The sequence below is a fragment of the Canis aureus genome, chromosome 10 (genome assembly GCF_053574225.1).
Source record: "Canis aureus isolate CA01 chromosome 10, VMU_Caureus_v.1.0, whole genome shotgun sequence".
In the NCBI taxonomy this organism is placed as follows: Eukaryota; Metazoa; Chordata; class Mammalia; order Carnivora; family Canidae; genus Canis; species Canis aureus.
The window spans coordinates 18,859,000-18,883,954 of record NC_135620.1 but is presented as its reverse complement, the minus strand read 5'-3'; the positions used below and the strand labels follow the sequence as shown (position 1 = coordinate 18,883,954).

General features: G+C 36.8%; 1 protein-coding gene across 1 annotated transcript in view; it reads left to right on the top strand.

The window, feature by feature from the left end:
* The window catches only part of FBN2 (fibrillin 2), a 242,819-nt gene that overhangs the window by 102,880 nt on the left and 114,984 nt on the right, over positions 1-24,955 (top strand). The window contains exon 8 of the mRNA XM_077911529.1: positions 15,361-15,486. Within this exon, the coding sequence (XP_077767655.1) occupies positions 15,361-15,486 (126 nt within the window). The remainder of the gene's footprint in view (positions 1-15,360; positions 15,487-24,955) is intronic.

The following is a 24,955-nucleotide window of genomic DNA, read 5'->3' as shown; positions in this document are numbered from 1 at the left end:
TCGGGCTCCTGGTGCATGGAGCATGCTTCTCCCTCTGCCTGTGTCTCTGCCTCTCTCTCTCTCTCTGTGTGACTATCATAAATAAATACAAATTAAAAAAAAAAAAAAAAAAAAAAAAAGAAAGATACAGTATTGATTTCAGGCCAAAAGGGAACCATTCATTACATGGCTACACAAGTAGCCTTTAAAAAAAAATGCCATTATTCTGCCTAAACAGACAAAAAAAAAAAAAAAAAAAAAAAAAAAAAAACCTCTTAACTGAGAATTCCCTTTGGTGCCCAGAGACTATTTTAAATGTACTTCCTTAGATCAATAACAAGAGAAAAAGGACCAAGAAGGAATATATAATCCTACTATGGTAAAACCATGAGATAACAAAAAATATTGACAATACATGATAGACAACATCTCTGTACAATGGATTATTATATTATATTATTATTATTATTATTATTATTATTATTATTATTATTATAATGGATCGTGGTGTTTTCCGTCACCCTAAAAATATCTTTCCCTTTCCATCTTTCTCTCTAGCTCCTACCCCCTCTTTTCCTTCTTCTTTACATCAAACCTGGGAATTATCTACAGTTATGCCTACTTTCTGTATTCTGCCTCATTCTGGAACCCTCTGTGATCTGTGCAGTATCGTCTCTAGTTAAGTGAAGCTAATCTCATCAAGATCGCCAGGTAGAGTTTTCCTATTCCTTATCTTACCTGACTTTCCTGGTCAGATAAAACATCATCTGGGACACCTTTGTGGCTCAGTGGTTGAACATCTGCCTTTGGCTCAGCCATGATCCCAGGGTCCTGGGACCAAGTCCCGCATCAGGCTCCCCACAGGAAGCCTGCTTCTCCCATTGCCTGTGTGTCTGCCTCTCTGTGTGTCTCATGAATAAATAAATGAAGTCTTTAATAAAATACAAAACATCATCTACATGCAGCTGCCCCCTCCCTCCAAATGGAGCGCCTATAATCTGTCTCCTGTGTTCCCTACCTTTGATCTAGTAAGCCTGTACCCTCCCCCACAGTTACCTCAACCTTAGCGTGCAGAGTTGTAGCTCCCCAAACCCACCCTTTGTGTACCTTACCAAGCACTTCCACTATACCTTGTCACAATCCTAAATCTAGGGTTCCTAGATCTTGATTCCTCCGTTTCTTGACACATATATTTTTTTAAAGATTGATTGATTGATGAGAGAGCATGTGCATACTCAGTGGGGGAGGGGCAGAGGGAGAGACTCTCAAGCCAAGTTCCCTTAGGCCTTAGAGCCTGACACAGAGCTGAAGTTGGATCTCATGACCTGAGCTGAACCCAAAAGTCAGGCCACTTAACTGGCTGAGCCACCCAGGTGCACCCTGACACATTTTTACTACCAGGGTATTTGAATGAATTGTGTTTCCTAATGTATCTGGAATTTATCCACTCTTCTGTGCCTTGATCCCTATCATCTCTTTTGGATTACTGAGCTTTCTTTGGCATCTCCCTACATCCTGCTTGTCCCACTGCAGTCCTTTCTCCACATTGTAGGCACAGTGATCTTGCCAGACCATGTTTGGCCATGTCACTTCTCTGTTTGAGTTCCTTGATTTTTTATGAAGTTCCTACATGAGCATCCTCTACTTCCTTCTCTAGCTTCATTTCTTTCTACATATTCTGTGATTCAGACCCATTAACATTTACTTAGTTCCTCAAATAAATCATGCTCCCTCTTGCTTCACCTTTGTGTGTGCTCTTCCCTCTGCCTAGAAAAGAGTATTCCATTTTCATCTTCATAGCCTGATGTGGTCCTCTTTATCTGATGTGTTTTCGTGTGACTGTCCAGGGGAAGTCTTTTCTGACCCATTTCTCTTCTATGTTTCCCTTTCACCCTGCACTGCTCATGCTTTAGTGTTTATCACACCACATTGTCATCAGTATCATTGTGCTCTCTTGGCTACCACCACGAGCTGGGGAAGGAGTCCAGCAAATCCCTGGTTTCAGCTCCACTCATTGCTTTGCAATTTTATTTGTGGTCCAAGAAAACGTTTATCTTGTGTTTTGGAAACAGCTGGGTCTTCTTTATTTTTTTCTTTTTATATGTCATCTATCATGGTTATGTGTTTGGAATAGAAGGGGGGAGTGCTAGAGCATTTTTTTTAAGAGTTTATTCATTTATTTGAGAGAGAGAGAGAGAGAATATGAATGAGGGATGGGTAGAGGGAGAAGCTCTCCCCTGAGCAGGGAGCCAGATATGGGGCTTGATTCCAGGACCCTGAGATCATGACCTGAGCTGAAGGCACATGTTTAACTGACTGAGCCACTCAGGTGCCCCAGAGAACATCTTGACGAGAAATCACAATCTGCATGTTTAGTAAGCTGTCCAGGTGATGTTTTTGTGTGCACATTAAAGTTTTTGTGACATGTGCTCTATTTTATTTTACCTAAAAGACTGAAGCTATTTGATGTGAACTTATTCAACTTCAGATTATCTTATTGCATCCTTGTTTTCCATTTTCACTGCCTTTGATGAAGTGTCTTTGCATTTTTCAAGAGCAAAATGTTCTGGCTCTATACTTCCTTCTGTGATCTTTTTAGACTTCTAACTCTTACTGTTAATTAGCTCAGTTTCTAGCTTGTATCTCTTCTCATTCCTGATTCTCCTTACCTACAATCAAGGCCATCCTAAACCACATTTTTTTTTTTAAGTTGGTTGGCTTGCTTTTATTAAAACCCACTCCTCGGGATCCCTGGGTGGTGCAGCGGTTTAGCGCCTGCCTTTGGCCCAGGGCACGATCCTGGAGACCCGGGATCAAATCCCACATCAGGCTCCCGGTGCATGGAGCCTGCTTCTCCCTCTGCCTATGTCTCTGCCTCTGTGTGTGTGTGTGTGTGTGACTATCATAAATAAATAAAAATTAAAAAAAAACCCACTCCTCTTATTTGATTTCCCACAAACATTGAGAACTAAAATACTTTAAAATTGTGATTTGATAGCATTGGGTATTATACGCAACTGATAAAATATTGAGCATTACATCTGAAACTAAGTATGTACTATAGGTTGGCTAACTGAATTTAAATTTAAAAAAATAAAATAGTGATCAACTCAAACATTTCCAAGCCTGGTTGAATTCAATTCTGGAAAACTGTGTGGGGGTTCCTCAAAGAGTTAAAAATAGAACTGCCCTGCAACCCAGCAATTGCGCTGCTGGGGATTTACCCTAAAGATAAAGATGCAGTGAAATGCTGGGACAGCAGCACTCCAATGTCTAAACCACATTAACAACAAAACTCCTTTCCTCTGTCTCTTTAGTTTCTTGTCAATATTATTTCTTTCTGACTTTCTTTGCTATAAGGTTTCCTAAAAGCTTAATATACACCAGTGATTTCAACTTCTACCCCACCAATTATTTCTTATCCTTTTATAAAATTGCCTTTGTTCTCATGACTCCCTGATAGCATTTACTATTCTTGGTTACCGTGTTTCTTCTTAAATATCATTCCATGAGGTCTGAGTTTCCTCTGGTGCTATAACATATTAACAAAAACTTAGTGACTTAAAGCACAGATTTGTTATTTTATATTTTTGGAAATATGAAGTCCAAAATAGGTCTCACCAGGCTGAAATCAAGGTGTGGACAGGACAGCATATTCCTTCTGGAGTGTCTAGGGAAGAATTCATTTTACTTTTCCAGCTCCTAGAAACTTCCTTATTCCTGGCTTGCGGCCCCCTTCCATCTTTGAAGCTAGCAATATAGCATCTTCAAATCTTTCTTCAAACCTGACACTGTTGCCTCATCTTCCACTTACAAGGATTCTTTATCACATTGAACCTAGGATTAGATAATACAGGATTATCTCCCCATCTCAATTTGAGTTATTTGCAATCTTGAATCCCCTTTGTCATATGAACTCACATAGTCATGGGTTCCCAGGATTAGGACTCTGACATCATTGGTGAGCCATTATTTTGCCTGTTACATTGGACTTCTTTGAAATTTAAATCAGGGGCTCTTGTGTGGTACACTTGGTTGAGTGTCCGAATCTTGGTTTTGGCTCAGGTCATGATGTCAGGGTCATGAGATTGAGCCCTGCTTTGGGCTTGGAACTCAGCCTAGAGTCTGCTTCATGATTCTTTCCCTCTGCCCCTCCTGTGTTCTGTTCTGTTCTTTTCTCTCTCTCTCTCTCTCTCTCTCTCCCCCTCCCTCCCTCTGTTAAATACATACATACATATTTTTTAAAAATTTAAATCACTTTTCAAAATAAAATAAAATTTAAATACCTTTTCAGTAATCCTGGTGAGCTTTCTTTTCTTTTTTATCTTCGCTTGCTATCTCTCTTCTTTCAAATGAATATATCCCCTTAGTAAGTGTTGTTACCATCCTCTCTTTTGTTCTTTTCTCTTTATATTCTCTGCTTAACTGATTTTATTTGCACAGATGGTTTTGGTTTCAACTATCTTTATCCATAGCTGCTGATCCCTTTATAGAAATCTACCCTGGATTTTCAGCCATTTTCTAGATACTTAGCTCAAAATGTTAATAAAACCATCAAGTTTCCCAAAAATATACTTCCTTGGGCACACCTGGGTGGCTCAGCAGTTGAGGGTCTGCCTTTGGCTTAGGTAGTGATCCCGGGATCAAGTCCCACAACAGGCTCCCTGTGGAGCCTGTTATCCCTCTGCCTATGTCTCTGCCTCTCTTTCTCTGTCCCTCATGAATAAATAAAATCTTTAAAAAAAAAAATATATATATATATACTTCCTTGATTTTATCAATTTTTTAATATTAGTTCAGTAATGAAATTTTACCCTCCCTTTCTCTTATTCTTGGTTTTACTTTCAGGATGCTTTTTCCATTCATTGTTTCCTTTCCTAGTCCCCCATCATTCACTGGAGCTTTGACCATATTATCCCTGCCTTGTTCTTACCTTAGTCCTGTTCTTCTTTATCAACACTGGTAGGCACATTTACCAAAAGTAAAGTTATTTGTATTAAGTTTTTTATTTTAATTCCAGTATGGTTAACATACAGTGTTACATTAGTTTCAGACATACAATATATGATTCAACATATACATTGTTCAGTAGTCATCATGATGAGTATATTCTTTAATTCCCATCAAAAGTAAAATTCTTACTCTTTCCCTGCTTAGTGATTTAGGTTCTCCTCATTGCTTCAAAATAAGGACAGATTCCTAAAAATGACATTCTGACTTTCCAGTTGTATTTTCTTCTACTCCCTTATAAATACTCTCAGCTCATGGGAAACTGTTCATTCCTCATCCATACCTTTTAATTGTTCACCTCTGTACTTTAGCTTATAGTGTTTCCTCTGTCTGAAAGAACTCCTGTCATCTTCTCTCCATGTTGAAGTTCTGTTCCATGCCTTAGGGTTCCTTATTACTGTTCCTTATTACTGTGTCCTCCAGGAGCTTTTCCTTGTTCTCATAATTGAATTGAGATAGTATATTGTTGACCTTCTCTAGTGGAATCCATCATATTGTGCCTTGTTTTACATTTACTTAATTATACTACTATACTAGATTATAATACTACACTACTTAATATATTATAAATTCATAGAGAGCCAGGCTCCTGGTATTTCTCATCTCCTTTCCCTACCCTCATTCCATTTTCAGAAGCTCTCATCTAGGTGGGAACAACAGAGTGAACTGCTTTTCCTTCTACACCCAGCTTCCACTGGTAGGTGGGAGGCTTACCCCAGGTTGTACCACTGGTGATTGTCCAATGGCACCAACTCCAGTTTGTTCAAAGAACAGAGGTTCCATTCAGGGAGGGATATACTGAGAATACAGGAGCTGCCAGTCTCCTTCCCCAGTTCCTGCTGGTAGAGCAGATGTATCACTGCAGGAAAAGTGAGTTCTTTCACCGGCGTCTCTGAAGTACCCAGGGAACAGGCAGATCATGAGGACTGAGAAAGCCTTAGCTCTGCCTGAAAGGACAATTTTATTTGGAACAGGGAATGGAGAACTCTATACCTAAGGGCACTATCAGACACAGTAGAAATTTTGGAGGGAGACAATTAAGAGGAGGTGAGTAGCCTAGTGATTCAAGCAAAATAGTAGCACATCCAGAAAGTTAACAGAATTAGATAGAGTCCAGAAGAGCCCTCCTAGGATCCCACTCAACTCTGAGATTTGAGAAGGTTGTGGTATGTGCTAGGCTGCATGCACTCAGGAGCAGAATGTCGGACTTGAAAGCATTTCTCAAGCAACACACAGACCTATCAGTGCATGACAGAGGCCTCACTGACACAAAAGCCTTCAAATCAATCTCTGACCAAAAACTGAATAATTTAAGCTACTCTGACCAAGGAGTGACTCCTAGGAAGCCAGGCTTAAAAATTATAACACAGATGTCCCTACCCATGTGCAATTACATACGTGCCCAAAGCTCTACCTCCTCAAGCGAGATCAGAGAGGGGACTTACAAACTACTCTTCCTTGGCTATACATGGGGCAAAAAGCTCCATATACTCTTTTAACTGTGATAGCATCCTCTATGCCACATGCACATCCGGCAGCAAGCAGTAGAACTCTAACTGGCTAAGGGGCCTTAAGTACAAAATTTGACCAATCAGTACCTTGCACAGTCTATAGAAGACATACTTTAAAATAAAATATACACATGGGTTGAATATTAAAATAAAAAAGATGCATCATATAAACCACAAACAGCTAGCTAGAATGGCTAACTTATTACCAGACAAAATAGATTTTAAATAAAAAATTGCTAGGAACATTTCCTAGTGATAAAAGGATTAATCTACCAGAGTTATGATTATAAAAATGTATATGCTCCTAACAACAGATTCCCAAATACATGAAGCAAAACTAACAGAATTGAAGGAAGAAATATACACTTTATCGACAATACTGGAGAATTCAATACCCCACTTTCAGTTATGGATATAGTAAATAGCAATGAGGCAGAAGATAAACAAAGAACTAGAATAGTGAACAACATGATAAACTATTTAGATCTGACACACATCTGAAGAACACTCCACACAACAGAATATATATTATTCTTGAAATTACACAAAATGTTTTCCACAACAGATCATATGCTAGGCCATAAAACAAGGCTTAATAAAATTTGGAAAGGTTGAAGTCATGCAAAGGATGTTCTCCAACCACAATGGAATTAAATGAAATTAACAACAGAAAGAAATTTGGAAGATTAACAAGTATGTAAAAATTAAGCAGCAGATTACTAAGTAACTAATGGTGCAGAGAAGATTCACAGGGAAACCAGAAAATAATTTGAGATGAATGAAAAAAAAAAAAGAACAGGCAAACTGTGAGATGCATTTCAAGCCATTCTTAGAGGGAAATCTCTAGCTGTAAAACACCTCTACTAAAAAGAAAGATCACAAACCAATAACCTAATCAGACTGAAAATAAGGAAAATCGAGCTCAGAAAATAATAGAGGATGTCAACAAAACAAGCAGTTGATTGAAAAGGTCAGCAAAGTTGACAATCCTTTAGACTGAACAACAACAACAAAAAAACTCAAATTACAAGTCATAAGTGAAAGAAAACACATCACCAGTGACTTACAAAAATGATCATAAAGTAATATAATGGCCAACTATTTGCCAATAAAGTAGACCACTTAGATAAAAAGAGTAAGCCCTTGAAAGACACAAACTACCAAAACTATCTTTAGAAGAAATGGAAATATCTGAATAGATTTAATATTAACATTGTGATAACATGTTCTAGCAATTGTAAAGAGATCCAATTAGTACTTTTAAAAATTTCCCAGAAGAAAGAAAATCCCAAACCCAGATAACTTCAGTGCTAAATTCTACAAAACATTCAAGAAAGAATTAATCCCAATATTTCCTAAACTCTTCCCCAAAATAGAGAAGGTAGCAATGTCTCCCAGTTCTTTTTCTGAGGAGAGTGTCACACTGATACTAAACCCAAAGAAAATAAGAAAAAATTTAGAGATAAATATTAATATTCCTCATTGAATACGGATGTAAATATCCTCAAGAAACTATTAGCACATGGAGTCCAACTACATACAAAAAGGATTATACATCATAATCATATATTCTAATTATATACACATACATATTTATTCCAGGAATTCAAGGTGGGGTTGTTCAGCCTTTGAAAAATCAAATGATGTAATACACCATCCAAATACTTGAATAATAAAAGACAAAAGCCATATAGTCATTTCAATAGATGAAAAAAATGCATTAAGAAAATCTGACACCTTTTCATGATAAAAATGATCAACAAATTAGGAATCAAAAGAAACATCCTTAACTTGATCAAGGGCAGTTATGAAAAACTATGGTTAACATATGTCCTGGCAAAAGAATGAATGCTTCTGACTAATGGAGCAGTTAGGTAAGAAAAGGAAATAAATAGTATCCAGATTAGAAAAGAGAAAGGAAAACTATCAATGTGCAGATGACATTTGGTGGAGAAGATGTCAACTATAAAGTGAAAAGCTATCCATTGAAGTGAAGGAAGTGTCCTCTAAAAAAACTATTGGAGCATGAGAGACACCTAACTCTGGGAAATGAACAAGGGGTGTTGGAAGGGAGGTGGGCGAGGGGTTGGGGTGGCTGGGTGACAGGCACTGAAGGGGGCACTTGACAGGATGAGCACTGGGTGTTATGCTATATGTTGGCAAATCAAACTCCAATAAAAAATATACAAAAAAAAAAAAAAAGAAAGGGGAGCTGCAATTTTTTTCATTAAAAATAAAAAGGGAAAAAAAGACAATAAATAAATAAAAAACTATTGGATCCAATAAAGGAGTTCAGCCAGGTTGATGTTATGCAAACTTACAGTGCAAACTTCAGTGGTTTTTAGTATATTCACAGGGTTGTGCAGTCATTGCTACAACTTAATTTATGAATATTTTCATCCCTTCAAAAGTACTTCCATCTCATCAGTAATCACTCTCCCTACCTCCCTCTAAGCTTTAGGGAGTAACTAACCTATATAAAACTAGAAGATCTGGGATCCCTGGGTGGCGCAGCGGTTTAGCGCCTGCCTTTGGCCCAGGGCGCGATCCTGGAGACCCGGGATCGAATCCCACGTCGGGCTCCTGGTGCATGAAGCCTGCTTCTCCCTCTGCCTGTGTCTCTGCCTCTCTCTCTCTCTCTCTCTCTCTCTCTCTCTGTGACTATCATAAATAAATAAAAATTAAAAAAAAAACTACAAGATCTACAACTAATAATGACTCATCTGTCTCTATAGGTTTGCCTGTTCTGGACATCTCCTATAAATGGAATCATAAAATATATGGTATTTCATAACTGGCTTGTTTGATTTAATATAACAATATATAAAACTCAGTTGCATAGCCATACACTAGTGGTGAACATTCTGAAAGTGAAACTAAGAAAAAGATTCCATTTATGATTGTATCAAAAAGAATAAAATTCTAGGGATACATTTAACATGGGAAGTGAAAGAATTTTACATTTAAAACTCCAAAACCCCCCCCCAAAAAAATAAAAATAAAAAATAAAACTCCAAAACCCTTTTGAAAGAAATTAAAGAGGCTCTAAATAAATGGAAATATATTCCATGTTTGTAGATTGTAATACTTAATATTGTTAGGATGATAACATTTCCCCAATTGATGCAACACAATCCCTGTTGCAATCCCGATTTGCTTCCCCCCACCACCACAGATTAGCAGTCTATTCTAAGGTTCATATTGGAAATTCATATACAAGTTATGTGTCAGATATAGGACACATATAAAAAACCTTTGCGACTCAGTTCTCTCATATTGCTAAAAACTGAACAAAGCAATTAGATATTTCTCTGAAGAAGTATAAGAAGCCAGTAAGCATATTAAAATGGGCTCAACATCTGTAGTCATTAGGGAAATGCAAACCCAAATTACAGTGTGATACCACTTCACAATATTAAAATAAAAAAGATAATAATGACTTTTGGCAAGGATGTGGAGAAACTGGAATCTCCATACGTTGCTAGTGGGAATTTAAAACACTATAGGTGCTTTGGAAGACAATTTAGCAGTTCCTCAATAAATTAAACATAGAGTTACCTTATGACTGAGCAATTTCCCTTTTAGGTGTATACCCAAGGGAGATGAAAACATAAAACTAGTACCCAAATGTTCATAGCAGCTCTTTCCATAATAGCCAAAAAATGGAAATAACTTGAATATCCATCAACTGATGAATGAATAAATGAATGAATAAAATGTGATATATCCATACACTGTAATATTATTCAGCCATTAGAAGGAGGAAGTACTAGTGTATGCCACAACATTGATAACCTTGAAAATGTTATATTTTGAAGGGATGAAAATATTCTAAAATTAAGTTGTAGCAATGACTGCACAACCCTGTAAATATACTAAAAACCATTGAAATTTGCACTGTAAGTAGATGAATTATACTACCATATAATATATATATTTCAATAAAACTTTATGAATATATGACTGAATTTTGAGTACACTTGATACACATCATGCATTCAAAATCTGAATAGGGGAAAGCAAACATTATTTTTCCATTATAGCTTATTTTACCATTTCAGTAATGCTTGTTCTCCTTATTTCAAATGCTTGAAAAAGGTAGCAGCTTACTCTGTTTAAAATTTAGTTGTGAATTTAAATAGCATATTAAATAACTGAAATTCAGTGTAAAGTGGAAATATACCTTTTTTCCTATAATAAGAAAAATTATACAGAATAGTCCAGATACATATAGTTTCTTGACATTGACAGAAAGAAAATACGAATGCTTTTTTCAAACAAAATTTCTTATTTTACTTGTTTTAAGTTCTCTGTAGCATAATTGTTACATGGACTGCTTTATAGTATGACGTCCATATTGGAATTGACAGGATCTCTAGGGCCATGTTCTTAGAATTCAATGATATCTGAGATCACACTTAGCACTACTTACCAAATTATTCAACATATTCTGCTTAGAGTAAGATTTACAGTAAATGTTGTAAATGCTGGTTGACAAATATGAGGTTCTGTGGTTTGGCAGTCAAATCTGTCAGATGGTTTTGCTTAGATCTAATTTTCTTTTAGAAAAAAACAAAAAACAAAAAAGAACCCTGTGCTCAACTTCTTCAAATTACCAAGCACTTTCTAGCCCTTCTTTCTTTACCCTTCCATGCTGTACTCAGCAACACTCTCCATTTGACAGTGTCCTTGCTGGCCCTCATTCCTCATACTCTTCCTCTTCTTGCCCTCATTTTTCCTTCCTGGGTCTCCCATAATAGCCTTCTCTTCTTTTGACTTCTCTTAAATGGTGGTGGTTTTCAGAAGTGCCCTCCTTAACTTCTTTTCTCTTAATTTATGTTTCTCCTTTGGACATCTCATTTATTGCCACAACTTCAAACACAATCCTCTGAGTTCATACATAATTTACAAATGTATGTCTTTATGGCTCATGTATTTATTCAGTTTCAAATTTGTAGCTATTCAGTTGAAATTGCTGACCACTTCTCTCAAAAATCTCAAGTTCAAAAAGTCTAAAACCCAGCCTAACCTTAAAATGTCTTCTTCCCTCCATATCCCATCCTCAGTTAATAGCACTACCATTATCTCCATTGTTTATCAAACTAGAAGTCTAAGATATTATTATCCAGTAGCAAAGTCCTATTGATTTCCCCTTCTTCGTATCTCATGAATATGTGTTCTCTTCCTCATCATAAAGCTCTACTCCATGCTTTCATCATTGATCACTAGGCTGTTCATTATCTGTCCACATTACCCATAAGAATTGTCCTTCTAAAATATTGATTTGCCTATGTAATGCTCTTGTTCAGTTTAACCTCCTTCAGAGACACCACTGGTCACCTCAGAATAAAAGCCAAAGTCCTTGGGAGGACTCTGCAGGATTCAGCATATGGCTAGCTATCTAAGCACATCTTCTATCAATATCCTACCCATTCTGGTACATTTCCCATGCTTCAGGTGTGCTCTGTTTTCAGATGTACTCACCCATTCTGTTTTTTGGTTTTATTTTTTGTTTGTTTTTTTGAGATTTTATTTATTTACTTGACACAGTACACAACCAGAGGAACAGCAGAAGGAGAGGGAGAAACAGGCTCCATGCAGAGCTCAATCCCAGGACCCTGGGATCATGACCTGAGCCGAAGGCAGACACATAACTGACTGAGCCACTCGGGCGCCCCTTGTTTTAGTTTTTGTTCTTCTTTATTAGTCTAAAGTTGACTGTATTCCACTTAACCACAGTTGTTGGTTCAGAACTCCAGGACTTTGCCAACCAGCATATTCTCCTAGTTAGAGGAATGTAGTTCAGAACATTAGCACAAAAAAAAATGTTTACTGTGTGCTCCTGGGGAAAAAATATTCTCCTTTCTAAGAGACAGCCACAGAAAGAGAAGCCTCTCTTGCACTAGATATTCCAAAGATCTAGCCTAGAACTTCCCCATTAGGGAAGACAGCCTAAGGATGAAATCAAAGCACTGAGGAGGACGTAGTTGAGTGCATCTCAAAGAAACTGAGAAAGAGACATTGGCTTAAACCAACCCTGATGTCCATGCCATATGGACTTCAGATATGCATGCTATTCATTTTTTGGTTTATGTCCATTTAGACCACTTTTTCTGCTGTTTGCCAACCAAAGTCACCAAACTGATAAAGTTTTAAAGATTTTAATTTTTATTTGAGAGAGAGAATGTGTGCACATGTGTGTATGCTCAAGTTGGGGGAGTGGCAGAGAGAGAGAGAGAGAGAGAATCTCAAGCAGAGTCTGTACTGGCATGGAGCCTGACCTGAAGCTCGATTTCATGACCCCATGGTCATGACCTGGGCCACTGAAGTGCCCCCTGATAAATAAACTTTTTTTAAAAAGTCAAGGGATGGTTGTCCCCAGAGACACTTTAGTTATGCAGAGGATGAATTAAACCTTTTTTAAGACTTTGCCTTTTCCCATGAATAGACTTATCACTCTTAAACACACTTCTGTATATCTTGCCAGGCAGTGTATGTTTTATATTTGTAAAGATATACTTTCAAATCTGATTGTGACATAAAATCTTGAAGAACTAATATTACAAAAGAGCTAAAAGCACATATCCTTCCTACTATAAATTTTAATGCTAAGTTTAAATTTAAACTTATGGATAAATATTGGTTGGGCATGACTGCGTTGAAATGCAGGGTGTTTTGATCCGTCCAAAAAAAAGAAAAAGAAATGAATTTTTCCAATTTAGGTGAAAGCCTATGCAAAAATGAAATACATTACTATTGTTCGTGTAGGATCCCTAAATACTTTAGTAGGAGCCTTTTTTCATACAATTACTTGGAAGCTAACCTCCTAAGGTTTCTAGTTAACTCTAAGAATTATGAAACATGGAGTTTTGCACACTAAAATATTTAATATAAAAACCACAAACTTAATAGCGCTCCATGTGTTCTACTCTGTCCCAGATTTTTTTTCCTTAAAGAAGAAAAATGTTAAGCATCTTTCATTTTTCTACTCTTTGTTGTCAGGGAGAGTATTTGGAAGTAGAGCACAAAGATGTGCTTTATGATGAAAGGAAATGCCTGGAAATGAGTTAATGCTTAAATGAAGGACCTAAGGTTTCTAATTTTTAAGAACTTAGATCAATCCTGAGCTCTTTACGTGCCTTGACTTTTGGTATGACTGTAGAAGATCAGAAAGCAGCTTAAGGTGTCACCTGTGTAGAGTTTGCTGCTCTACTGTGTACTCCTCTCTTTCATAGTCTTCCTTATCCTCAAGTGACTGATCAGTGTACTTGGTGATTAAAGCACAGCTCTTCTAGTTTCCTTTCTGTCCTGGATCCATGTTTGATTTTGTTAAGTTGCACCACATGAAGATAGCAACACAAGACGTAGTAGGTCCAAATTTGGCACACATGATTTCATTTTGTTGCATTAAATCTGATGGTAACTGCACCACATTATGTACTTGGTTCTCATGCAGTCAACTCATGTTAGAGTTCTGATCTCTCTTAGGGAATTGGTCAATTTTGATTTGTACCACTGTGCCTTCAGTGGCTAACTGCTAAGCCTCAAATGAAGATACTATTTCAGGGAATGTCTGAATCTTTTAACTTTTTTATATGTGAACATTCCAAGAAGATGCACAGGCTTCTAGTTATTTCATGACACAGCTTGTAGGCAGGAGTAACTTGTCAGAATAAATGGAGGAAAAAAGAATGATTAGATCAATGGAGGAATTCAAGAATAAGTATTACCAACCATTTTTTAAATTGTGGGGTTTAAATTTTCTTTCCTTGTATTTACAAGAATATAATTTTTCCTATTTCTTTATTGGTACATTAAAAAATAAATTTATCCAACTTAAAAAAAAACCTCAAAGAAACTTAAAAGCTCAGGTTTGCTTTTCTATAATCACTATGTTTATGACTTTTAAATCCTTCTCTGTATTTCATGGTCTTTGGTAGCTCTGTGCCCTAAAGAAGATGGGCAACTCCTAGGCATCTGTGGCTGGATTTCGCTCACAATTGCTCATTTCCTCTTAAATGCATTAGCACATAGGTCCCGGTGAACTTAATTGTAGTTTTGTTTGACTTTCCACCTCTCCCTCTGCTTACTGAACTAGAAGAAAAAATACGTTAACGGTTATATAAATGGCCAGGTTTTCTGCGTTAATGAAAGTTTAGAAGAAAGCAGATCTTTTCTGAATGTGCAAGGGAATAGACTAGTCCCGGCCTTGAGTAAGCAGAACCTGATAAGTGCAGGGAAGTACAATAAGAAAACTGGACCCCTCCCAAAGCCTCCCAACTTTGCCCTCTGCCATGTTTCTGTATTATTTTAGATTTAAAATTAATTCCCAGAATGTCATATATACCCATATTCAAATGGAAGTACAAAAACATATCCTGAAGCCAGATAGAAGAAAAAATTACTTGCTATCCTCCATTGGTCAAATAATTAGCGTGAAAATCAGCTATAAATTTTTAAACATATTTAGTTATTCCACATTTTAAAGTGTAATTCCTGTATGTGTTTTTTTAAAGGCTGTAGTAGGGATAATTCCCTAATTGATATAGAATGGAAACGAAAACACTGACATCTTTACTTATTTTCAATTTAAATTGTGCTTGGGGGTGGGGGAGAGAAGGATATAGAGTTTTGCTTTAGTTGGCATTGTTTTACTGCCATGGGAGTTTACTTTCATCTCAGTTCCCATAGATATGTGTGAGAAATTCTTTGGGGTCTGAAACAAGAGTATATTCAGGGTTATATGATCTGACCTAATCAACCATGAGTGCTCTGATACTCTTAAAAAAAAAAAAATCCCTTGTCCAAGCTGTTTAATGGAGGCCTTTCTCAATCATCTTCTCCTCCTTCCCTTGATTAGACATCGATGAGTGCAACGTCATTCCTGGGATATGTGAGACTGGAGAGTGTTCCAACACCGTGGGAAGCTATTTTTGCATTTGTCCACGTGGATATGTAACCTCAACAGATGGCTCTCGGTGCATCGGTAAGCCTTGGATTTTTGAAGCCATGATACAGAGCTTCTTTATAATAACAGAATAGCCCAAACATGTATGAAGATGGCAACAATTATAAAATCATTGGGAAAAATGACTGAAAAGGTTGTTTAAAATAAATGGCACCACTATTGAAGGATTGATAGACCAGGTGCTCTTTGCAAAGACTTCAGTTTCAGAAGCCATCTGGGTTTGTTTTATGTTGTCAGAGTCATTTTGGAAATGAAGAAAGACTTCCTCAAGACATTGCTCTTGCCCAGTGCTAGAGACACAATGGCAGAAGAAAGATTTTTTTTTTTTTAAATCTGCCTCCGGAGACAGAATGTAGTAATTAAAGCTTCTTTCCTTGGTATGAATCATGAATGTAGTCAATGTCTTATTTACTTAGAGCTTGTTTATTCCAGTGAAAAGAGTTTTTACAAAAAAGAAATTGACACCTTTAATTTTGTGTTTTAAGTATAGTTAAAGTAAAGCCAAATATATGTGTATGTTTTCCTTTGTTTGGAAAGATGAAACAGTGTTTCTCAATCATGGTCTGGGTCATTCATTATTGAGCAAAGCTTAAACTTAGGGCCACCATCCAACAGTGAATGTGAGAGGTGTAGATCCTGCCTTCAGAATACTGTATTGTCATCATATATACTAGTAGAAGAATAGCAATGGCCATAATAGAAAAAACAGAGTTAGTGGGAGTAAAAATAATCATTACCATTTATGAAATACATGCCATGTATAAGGTACTGCGCATCTATATTACTCCCATTATCTCAGAGCTGTGTGGCTTTGGGGAAGCTACTGATTCCTCTCTGCCTCAGTTTTTTTCTAGTAAATGTGCAATAAAACATTTTTTATTATTATTAGGAGGAGGAGACAGATGTGCCTCTGCTGGACCTGTATGTTACATAATCCTTATAATAGCCCTGTGTGATAAGTGTAATTACTCAGATTTGCAGACCAAGAAATTGAGGTTCAGAAAGGTTAAGGACTTACACAATGGTGCAGAGCCAGTAGACGGAGCCCGTGCTCTGTTACTGCCACACTACACTGTCTCCTTAGCTACTTTAAGGTGGTGGAGACCCTGTGCCTAGATATCAAGGTCTCTAGTGTGAGTGGTTTCTCCAGCACCGTGCTGCCAATCTGCTTCAATAGGTAGGATGTCTCCGTCTGGCCTTCCTCTCCCATCTTAGAGTAATGATATTTGAATAATAGTTGTTTGTTCTTTATAATGCATGAAAGTTCCTATCTTACTTTAGGTCAAATATTTCATGTGGAATATTAAGTCTAGAAAATGGAGAATGTTAACTGGCTTTAGAATCAGTGTGCCCATTGACTCACTGCATGTAAGTAATTCATTTAATATAATTTTGAAGTCAGAGGTCTATGAGAGTTGAAAGCTAGTAGAACTACCTCCACTTGGCTTGATTTTTCTAAAACAATATATGTACACACACATACACACATGCATCAGCTTTGAAAAGGCATGGATTCAACACTGTAGGAGGAATACCAATGTGGGAGTCATCACTGAATATCATTGGCTCATACTGTAGACCCTAGTTTCAGGAAACTTGTGTTCTAGAATATGGCTAGAAGCAAAAGGGAGGCTGGAAAAGTAAGTGAGGTTATTGTTGTGAAGTTCTGGAAATCCACATAAGGTGTATGTATTTTATTATATACAGTGGAATAATTGAAGGCTTTTGAGAATTGATTGGAGTGGAGGTGGTAAGGGGTGAGAAGAGAAGCAAACTAGTTAGAAAAGAGGAATTTAACACAAATACTTCCAAATTATTTCTTTGTATTTGATTTTTTAAAATTTCTAAATATTTGTTTAGTCAAAAAAAATTTGTGTTCACTTTTCCTTTTGCATTGAAAAGCAGGCATATTCTTCATTATATTCCGATAATCATGATTAAGACTCCCAGTGATTTATGGAGGTTGTTTTTCTTTGCTGTCAGATATTTGGTTTACCATGAAATTATAATAATAAGTTCTCTTTATTCCTTGCCTGTCTCTATAAAGTTCTAAGTCTTGACCTGGACATTCAAAGCCCTGTAGAACCTGGTACCAGCCTGTGTTCAAGACTTGTTACTAATGATTTGCCACCTCACCCTCACATTTCTGTCACTATTCTGCATGACCACACTACCATGCCTTTGCCCACAACATCCTCTCTTCTAAAGCATCTTGATTTCCTGACTCCTCCCTGTCACCAATTAGATATTCCATTTCCTTCTTGGGCAAAATTGATCAGCCCACCCATAATATTTTTCATTTTCTTCATTTCTGGCTTTATCACATTGTATGGATACTTGTGCTTTATTGGTTGGCCATACTGTATGCTCCATTGATCCTAACTTATACTGTTCCCTCAGAGCCTTACGTGGTGGTTGTAGAGAAGTTTGAGCTCAGTAAATCTTTTAGAAATGAATGGGCAAACCAACAAATGGATGAAGTAGATGATGTTGAATGTGAGAATTTTGTGTTGGTTAATAACTGCTTTGTATCATTTGGCATCCTGCTGGACATGATGTGGTTGCCCCTGAGTTATAGTCCAGAGTACTCCCAAGATAAGAGTCTGCTTGAACTTCTGTGGTACCTATGAATCCTCATTCATTCCAGGGTCAACATCCTGACCCAGGAACAAAAGAGATCCCCTAAGGAGGGAAGAGTGACTCTCCACAATTATAAAACCACTGTTAAAATTAGGCAGCTTAAAATTTCTTTGAATAATTATGTTACATTTGGAATAAGTATGTGTTTTCCAAACAAATCTAACATTTTAATGTGTCAGAGATCTTTGATTTTGATTTTTTATTTTTTTATTTTTTTTTATTTTTTTATTTTTTTTTTAATTTTTATTTATTTATGATAGTCATACAGAGAGAGAGAGAGAGGCAGAGACATAGGCAGAGGGAGAAGCAGGCTCCATGCATCGGGAGCCTGACGTGGGATTCGATCCCAGGTCTCCAGGATCGCGCCCTGGGCCAAAGGCAGGCGCCAAACCGCTGCGCCACCCAGGGATCCCTGATTTTGATTTTTTAAATCTGAGTCTATTTTCTTACACTGAATTTATGATTGAATTATGTATATCATGGATGTGTCCATGTTATTTATTTCATAACCATGTATATATATATATATATATATATATATATATATATATATATATATACTAACAGTAATGAATTGGGTGGACTCAAAACTTTTTCTTGAGTATGAAACTGTACATTATCTGCCCTTCTGTTCTGAGAGTGACATACGCTGATTGCTGCCCCAATTTCTTATTCTAGTTAACAAAAATATCCAAAAATATATCACATTATAAAGCACCAATAAGGGGGCACCTGGGTGGCTCAGCAGTTGGGTGTCTGCCTTTGGCTCAGGTAGTGATCCCAGGATCCGGGATCCAGTCTGCGTTGGGCTCCCTGCAAGGAATCTGCTTCTCCCTCTGCCTGTGTCTCTGCCTCTCTCTCTCTCTTTCTCTGTCTCTCTCATGAATAAATAAATAAAATATTTAAAAAAAATAAAACACCAATAAACCACCTCTTTTCTTTTATGTGTAGGAAAACAATTTCATATGGCAGAAGAATTGAGTTGGGCATTTTAATTTTAATCTAGGATATTCTCATTTTACTGAATATAAAAGTCAAATGCCTAATGTAGTTTTATCTAGGATGTTTTATCAAGTTTTTTTTTTTAATATCCAGGACAGAGCTTTCTTTTCAACATAGAATACTAACACATGTCAGTTCTGAAAAGAGGAGAAACATGCCTAATAATCATTTTCTTAGAAGCATTTTTAATAGAACAATGTAATGACTCTTATGTCATTTTGGAACCTCTGGCATTATTAGTACCTAATTTCCACATTGTAATACAGGCAGAGAAAATGACTAGCAGACAGCAATGAGTAATTAGTGAGCTGATTAGAGCAGTGAGAAAATTCTGTATGCAAGATGATATGCTTGCTGATGTGAGCCCAAAGCCAGTGGGGACCCCTAAGCAGAGAGACTTGAAAGTATCAGTCAGCAGCAACGCCAGCAAAATTCAGGAAATGAGAGTAAGCATGTAGAAAATCTTGTGGCCACAACATCCTAGGACATTTTCTTGAGCCTTAAAAAAGTTTCAGTGCACAATATTGTCTTAGAGTATTCTTAAGCAAACAAAACCTGAAAACATAATGTGAAAAAATAATAGAAAACGTTTGAGGCCGTGAGTGATTAAGTGCTAAATCATTTTGTAGGTGGGTGCTATGAGTCAAAACGTCTTAAGGAAATGGCTACTGATGTAGACTTTGGCACACAGGTAGTTAGTTGCTGCACAAAGGGAGCAGGACTGTGCCCAGCAAGAAGAAAGCCATGAGCAAGCCTACAGATGCAGAAAGTGTCTGAGGGGCTCCAGAGAGGGTGTGAAGAGTTTATCTGACTGAGAAGGAGAGCTGAGGGAGGAAATAGTTAGAGACCAAGCAAGAAAGATGGTTGAACTTAAGATTCTGTTGCTAAGATTCTTAACTTCTCTGCTGAGAAGTTTCAGATTGATTCTGATGGCACTGAGAGTCCATCAAGATTTTCAAGCAAGTCAGAGACCATAGATGAAAATCAATGGGGGAAAGAACTTGCTGTTATTACTGCAGTTGTTTGTGTGGCGACTGGTGTTGGTCACGTATGTATGGTATTTGCAACAAAACACTTGAGGGATAACCCAAAATGCCTAAAAATGTTTAACTGAAGGGAGAAGGGGAGACAGGGATGCAATAGTACACTACGTAGTGTTTTACTTTTAACTTCAGCATCACATACACCTCATCTGGTGGAACAGGGATACTAGTTTTAATTGAGAACAAAGGTCCTAGAAAGAAAAGGTTAGATGGTAAGGAAAAAAACACTTCACAATTTTAAAGTAAGAAATATCCTAGGAACCACAGTACTCCTGTTTCTTTAATTGTTCCCAGTTCTAGTTAGTCTTGTGTAATAGAAACATGAAAGCCTACATGGAAGTATTTTAGGAATAGCAGGAATCTGCAGAATTCATCAGGGGGAACTGAGTTTGGCTCCAGACTGTCACAGAGGCAGGTGCAATCCTCTGGCATCAGGGGATAAAGCCTGAGACAATGGCTGCCATTTATCCAACACCTAGGATCACTAGAATTCTAACCTGAGCTAACCTTACCCGCGTTTTCCGGCTGAATCCTTCATTTCCAATGAGCAAAACTCATTCAACAGGAGATCTCTTTATTTTGAGGTACAATCCCCAGCTTTTACAAGGTTTTCATCACATCGTCTAATTAACCATTAGTTCTCAAATCAAGCTTAGAGTAAATGTCAAACCATGAGAAAACTCTGATAAGCATTCCATTATTTTGCCTCAAGATACATTTATATTTTAATCAGAGAAGATGAATTGCTTCCTCCTTCACAGTGGGGCTTAAATGAGACTTCATGTAAACCTTGTTCAGGAATGTAGTGAGGGTGATAGATTGTTAGAAAAATAGACTTGTTTTCATTACTTCTGGCATATCAGTCCAGCAGTTAAACATACACCAAGCATCAGAAAGATTTGTCCTTATTGTGAAATAAATATGCCTCATCTGCCTTTGCCCTGAATAATTCCCTATTTCAAGGGATGGTGTGCCTAGACAGCTCTCATTTCTATCAGGTGCCTTTTTTTTCATTCCAGACATTCTTCCCTGTGACATGTTTTCAACACAGTGCTTTCTGTGTTTCTGACCATGCAGTTTTTGTATGCAAACAAAAGAGTCACTGCTTTGTGTCAAAATGTATTTTGGGGGAGACCTTAACTATGATGCATCAAATTGATCTGTTTCTTATCCTAGTATGTTTTTGATACACAGGATTGGAAGTAGATGGTCTACCTCCCTGATATTACTAGGAGAAACTAATTGTAGAATTTGAAAAAAAGTTATGATTTATTTTCTAAGCCTCTCTTTCTGCTCTCTACTCTCTCACAAATGACATGGTTTCCTCCAATATGTATCTTAGGGACTGATCAGAGATTTTTGAACTGTGTAGAACAGTGGTTATTTATACTTACTGAATTTGAAGACCACTCTTTGATATAGAAGGATGTTTTTTTTTGATCCACACAGGGTGATAATTCAGTATCTCTGAGACATTGCATAATGGAAAAGCAAATGGGTATTTAGTAATACATTTAAGTGAATTTGTATTTTATTGGTCAAAATGCAGTCTCCATATATGGGAATCACAGTAGTGCCTTCATATGGTGAGGCATTATATACCTGCATTGCATGTTCAATGTAAACACAGATTTGTGGACCTCTCACAATATTTTTGCAGACTCCCGTAGTTTGGGACTGGTATAGATTACTCATGATCCCTGATGAGCACCTACTCATTTTTATACATATTACTTTATTTCCAGTTTTTGGCCTACGAGTTGTTTAAAGTGTATAGGGTTTCCCTGGTTTGCAAATTTTTCCATGCTTGAAAAAAGATGTATTTTCTCCCATTGTTGAAAAGATATATCCTTTAGATCAAACTTGTTTCCTGTGCTGTTCACGTTTTTTTCTTTATTTACTGAATTTTGTCTACCATATCTATCAGTTACTGAAAGGGTTGTCTGAATATCCCACCATGATAGTGAATTCTCAGTTTCTTCATGTGGCTCTTCACGCTTTTGTTTCTCTATTTTGCTGTTATGTTACAAAATGATGAATATTTAAAGTATTATATTTTCCTGAAAAATTGAGCCTTTTTTCCAATATATATTGACTCTCTAAAATTCTTTACTTTTCGGGATGCCTGGGTGGCTCAGTGGTTGAGCATCTGCCTTCGGCTCAGGTCGTGATCCTGGGATCTGGGATCAAGTCTCTCATCGGGCTCCCTGTGAGGAGCCTGCTTCTCCCTTTGCCTGTGTCTCTGCTTCTCTCTCTCAGTCTGTGTCTCTCATGAATAAATAAATAAATCTTAAAAAAAAATCTTTACTTTTCTCCTTGGTCTGTTTCTAAATACTGTTTATCGATTTTATCTCATTATCATGCTTCACATTTTTGTGAGTGGGTGTTGGTGGGTTTAAATATATGCCTGCTGTGTATTTTTTCCTCAGTCTTTCTTCTTCCTTAGGTTGTAAATGTATCACCTCCAATCTAAATCTAAAATTTTTTGAAGTTTTTTCAGTCAGAAAATCTTTGTCTTTTAGGTTGAGCTTTAAATCCATTTGTATTTGTTTAGTAACCAATATGTTTTTATTTTGATTACCTTCTTTGTGCTTTCCACCTTTTTTTCCTGTATCACTCTCTCTCTCTCTCTTTTTTTTTTTTTTTTGGTTCTCTCTCCTCCCCCACACTCTGATTTTTAAACTTTATTGTTTAGAAATTATATACTTCCGTGGTTTTAGTGGTCATCCTAGTATTTTAAGGTTCATAGCCAAAAATTATCTGGATTTTACTCATATCTAAACAATAAAAGAGTATTGAAATGCTCACACTTTGCCCCCTCCCAACTTAAAAAAAAAAAAAAAACTCTAGCCAGTTGCCACTTTGTATATGCAACAAATTAATCGTTATCATTGTTTTGTAGTATTTTAGTGCTTGTTTATACATACCCATATATATAACTATTTTTCCTCATTATTCCTTCGTATATTTCAAACCTTCTGTTTAGAATCATCTTTTGCCTAAAGAATCTTTTCTACTGGGCATCTGGGTGACTCAGTTGGTTAGGCATCCACTCTTGATCTCAGCTCAGATCTTCAAGCTCTGCATTGGGCTCTATGCCCAGCATGGAGCCCACTTAAATTAAAAAAAAAAATAAAAAAATAAAAAAAAAAGAACCAGTTCTAAAATTTCCTTTAGCAAGAATCTTTTGGTAGAAAATTCTTTCTTTTTTGTATGTGTTCCTGAAAATCACATTAATTTCCCCTTTGGAAAGATGGCTTCTTGGGATACAGAATTTTAGGCTGACAGCTATTTTATCATAGTGTACAGAAAGGACAGTATTCCATTGCTGCTATTAAGAGGCCAGTGATTGGTTTGAATGTTCCTTAATAGGTAATCTGTGTCTCTTTCTAGCCATTTTTAACGTCCCCGTTTTTTCTTTGTTGGTCTGCAGTTTCACCGTGATGTGCCGAGCTCTGGATATTTAAAAAATTTTTTCCCACTTTAGATTTATTGGATTTCATAGATATGAGATTGTCCTGCAACATTGTTAGAAAGTTCTAAGCTAGTATCTATTGAATATTGCCTCTCCCTCAACCTGCTTTATTACTTCTTTCTAGTACCCTTACTAGATGTATGTTACCTTCTCATGCTCACCTCCATATTTCTTAACCTGTTTTAAAAGAATATTTTCTGTCTCTTGTCTCTCTGAACTACACTGAAGATAAATTATTCAGATATATTTTCAAGGTAACTAATTCTCTTTTCATCCATATGTAGTATACCATTTGATATATCCACTAAACATTTTTTCAATTATGATAGTTTTCATTTACAGTGTTTCACTGAATTTCTTTAAGTCTCTTCTTTCATGGTTTATGGATTCTATTTACCTGTTCATATTTGTCTATTTTAATTGTCTTAGCATATTAAATATCATTTAGTTCTAATTAATATCTAATGAATTGTTATTAAAAATAATTACAAATTGTCAAAATCAGTCTGACCATTCTATATTTGATATCTGATGTTTATCAGCTGCTTTTGTTCATGGAACCTTGTTTCTTTATGTGCTATATATTTACTCATTTATTTAGCCATTTATGTATTTTCTTCTTAGCCACTCCTCTATTTTTGGGGACTTGTCTATGGGAATTCTTTGAGACCTGTGTAATATTAGTTTCTCATTGGTCCTGTTTTGCTTTTGCCAATTGCTTGGTATCCCTGAGAGACCTCTATGTAGTATAATCTTCCTTTGAAGTTTTTCAGACCACAAATCTACTATCAATTGAGACATCGAAGCTCTCTGTTTAAGGAAGAACTTGTGGTTAAAGATTCTTAGGAGAGATTTCTTTTTTATATTTTTATCTCCACTCAGTCCTGAGGTGTAGAGACAGGCAAGTCTCTAAGCTGCCCACCTGTGTACAGTATAGCTTTGTACAAAAGATTACTTATGGTTCTTTGGGGCCTGTAGTTGATGAGAGTTTCCTATTAAGTTTTGTGTTGGATTTTTTATCTTGTATGCTCTAGCAGCCCTGTGGAAGTATCAAGGCTGAAGTTCAAAGTTTCCAGAGCTTTGCAGAAGCTCTAAATCTGAAATCTAATAAATTTTTTTAAATTTTTATTTATTTATGATAGTCACAGAGAGAGAGAGAGAGAGAGAGAGAGAGAGAGAGGCAGAGACACAGGCAGAGGGAGAAGCAGGCTCCATGCACCGGGAGCCCAATGTGGGATTCGATCCCAGGTCTCCAGGATCACGCCCTGGGCCAAAGGCAGGTGCTAAACCGCTGCACCACCCAGGGATCCCTAAATCTGAAATCTAG